This window comes from Sphaeramia orbicularis, chromosome 7, assembly GCF_902148855.1.
Source record: "Sphaeramia orbicularis chromosome 7, fSphaOr1.1, whole genome shotgun sequence".
NCBI classification, from domain to species: domain Eukaryota; kingdom Metazoa; phylum Chordata; class Actinopteri; order Kurtiformes; family Apogonidae; genus Sphaeramia; species Sphaeramia orbicularis.
Window position 1 is genome coordinate 40,140,709 of NC_043963.1, and position 3,264 is coordinate 40,143,972.

The window sequence follows — 3,264 nt, forward strand, 5'->3', positions numbered from 1 at the left end:
AACTTATTTTAACTATGTTTTAGTGTTTCTTTTTTTTAATCTTTGGTTTACTTGCTGGTTTTATTATCTGTGTTTACTGATTATTCTTATTCTTATAAGTGTTTTTTGTTTGTATTTGTCATTGTTGATTTGTGACTATAGGGGCATGCACCAACACATAACACTGTTTTCCAAGACAAATTTCCCATGGGGGACAGTTTATTTTATTCTCTTCTGAGATATGAAACACCCCAGAAAAGCCTCATTCTACATCAGAAGAATCCATAAAGATCCATTTTGACAAATACAGTGGGAATAATAGCTGATGCCAAATGTTTTTTTGTTTTTTTTCTCCTCATTTGTTTAACAATTGTAACTTTAACTTTCAGCTTCATTCACTTTCTCTGCTCTTTATCATCACATCACAAATGATAGAATGACAACTGGATGTGACTGATGGATGCAGTACAGCTGCATATTGAATACGGAGGAATGAACAGAACTGGACCGGAAATAGAAAATGACATCACAGCTTAACAAGCAGATTGTTCAGTCCTGACATCACCTTTTACACTGGACTATGAAACCAGATTTAATAATCTATGTCCATTTTGAAGTTTCACCTTCTAGATGTTCATGGAAATGCCAAAATAAAATCTGTAATTTCATACAATACATTTCATACATTTTTAAAATTTTATTTTGGTATGTGTTTTTTGTCGTTGCTTTGTTTGAATAAGTTCTTTCATGACTAATCGGCTAACTAAACCCGTGGTATCTTCTTGCAAAAACAAAACAATGCTCTTCTTCTTCTACTCTGTTTATTGCAGTCATGCATAGTGCAGTACATACTGCCACCTTGTGACGACATACGCAGCCTAGTTTATTCACTTGAAACTAGTTTACGGAGACGTAACCAATTGTTTTATGTATCTTTTGTTTGTTTTATAATTGCTTGGCATTTTATGGAAACATTGCTCATGGCTCCAGTGAAGGTCTTTCACAGTTTTAGGCCAAGTGGCTGCAATCTGCACTCTCACCCCTAAACACCAGTATATCCTCCAGAGACCCAGCAATGCATTTTTGTCCTCTGTAGGGATAGATGTACAAAAAATAAAATAAATGAAAAATAAATAAACAAATAAATAAATAAATAAAAACACTGTTCACTGCAAAGGACATACTATATAAAAAAAGAAAACCTAAAAAATGTATCTGCAAAAACTGTTGCATTGGGCCGTTTCCAATCAAAGCATTTATTTAATGTAAAAAAGCCAAAACTTTTACTTTCGTAGGTCAGGAGGTTAAATGACACAATAAACTTTTCAAAGAGCCCCAACCTTTCAAACATAAATAATTTCATGAGAGTGCAATGCCATCAGTAATTATTAAAAGTACTGTTTCTAATATGCACAGTTTTGCTTGCTTCTTGTATGTTGCTGCTGTTAACGGTGAAATATCCCCATGGTGGGATAAATGAAGTCTTATCTTATCTTATCTGACCTCGTCTCATCTCATCTCATCTCATCTCATCTTACACTGCAAAATCAAAATCTTGCCAAGTATATTTTTCTCATTTCTAGTCAAAATATTTCATCACGCTTAAAATAAGACATAATCACCTAAAGAATGACTTTTCGGTGAGATATAAGAATTTGTTTTTAGACAATAGATCTTGAAAATCTTATTTTGAGAAATCTTACCAAAGTAATTTATCACTGGTTCCATTGGCATATTTTTTGATCAATTCAAGATTTTTTTTTGTACTTCATTCAAGCAAAAAAATCTGCCAATGGAACAAGTGATAAATTACCTTGGTAAGATTTCTTGAAATAAGATTTTCAAGATCTATTGTCTTAAAACAAGTTCGTATAGCTCATTTAAAAGTTACTCTTTAGGTGATTATGTCTTATTTTAAGCGGGATGAGATATTTTGAATAGAAATGAGAAAAAATACTTGTTAAGATTTAGATTTTTGCAGTATATCTTATCTTATCTTATCTTATCTTGTCTTGTCTTGTCTTATCTTTTGATCTTTTTCACTGTAACCTCACCATCTTCATCAACCTCCTCAATGATGGCATCCAGCTCTTCTCTTGATGGGTTCTGGCCCAGCATCCTCATCACTGTACCCAACTCCTTGGTGCTGATGTCACCGCCACCATCAGTGTTAAACATGTCGAAGGCAGCCTTGAATTCTGGATAAAAAACAGAAACACACGTAACAGGTCAAATGAAGCAAGAACAAAATTGTCATGTGAAAGCTGTATAGAATAATCATAACAAAAGCATTAACTTAAATCAGGTGGTTCTGTCTGAATGGAAGTTTAATAGGACTATAGTTGGCTTACAATCAGTGGAGAAAATGAGGGTCAAATAGTTACCGGCAATCATCTCCTCTGTCAGGAAGGAGTGGGCGTCACTTTGGGCGACAGTGGGCTTGAGAAAAGGGAATAATTAAAGAGAAGAAAGAATAGGTAGTCAGCAGGCACGTGCAAAGCAGGGGGCCGGGGGGGGGGGGCTTGAGCCCCTGCCGCTTTGATTCCCTGCTTACAAGTGCCCTTTTTACTCGTTTTTTTTTTTTTTTTTTTTTTGCATGACTAAAATTTTCGTGACTAAAATTCTGATGAATGATAATAAATGTTAAGAGTGATTTAATTTGGCTGTCACTGGACCTGGTCATGGTGCCCTTTCATCTCTGTCACGCCCCGCCCCTTTCTCCTGTACAACCTTGCAACACACACACGCAAACATGTCATGCGGTCTGGAGAATGAACGAGGAGGAGGGAAGCACTGCGATTCAAGGCACGTGAGAGTCCACCCCGCTATCTGCCCAAAACATTCACTTGTCGCTTTTGGTCCTGGTCCTATTCTTCAACAACTATAGTTTTGGGGCCAAAAATTGATTGTAAGTGAATAAATAATTCAATATCATCGTCACGTCATGGAATGAGCTCACAGTTCTAACAGCTGGGTGCCCACCTGAGTCTGCATCCTGCTGAAGCAGTCACACATATCTGCTTCTGTTTTATTTCCATAAACTGTTGAGTTTTAGCCGCAAAATTGTAACACATGGTAATAGTCCTCACTTTTGAGACTGAGAGAGATATATATGTTACATTGTAGAAAATGCACATCTTTTACAGTAGCCTACTACACACAGAATAGGTGCAGTCTGAGTCTAGTCTAATTAGTCATAGAAATTTATTGAATGAAAATAAGCAACAGCCAGCCCACAGTTTTCAAATAATTTTAACAAGGTATTTCCAAGGACTTGCTTGGAAT

The 3,264-nt window shown here is 36.0% G+C and overlaps 1 protein-coding gene across 1 annotated transcript; it reads right to left on the reverse strand.

Moving 5' to 3' along the window:
- Positions 1-2,001: 2,001 nt before the first annotated feature.
- Positions 2,002-2,994, reverse strand: LOC115422478 (troponin C, skeletal muscle-like). Its single transcript, XM_030138829.1, has 3 exons — positions 2,962-2,994; positions 2,364-2,418; positions 2,002-2,177 (listed from the first exon to the last, which is right to left on the reverse strand). The coding sequence occupies exons 1-3, from the start codon at positions 2,992-2,994 to the stop codon at positions 2,002-2,004; spliced, it is 264 nt and encodes an 87-aa protein (XP_029994689.1).
- Between the last annotated feature and the right edge of the window lie 270 nt (positions 2,995-3,264).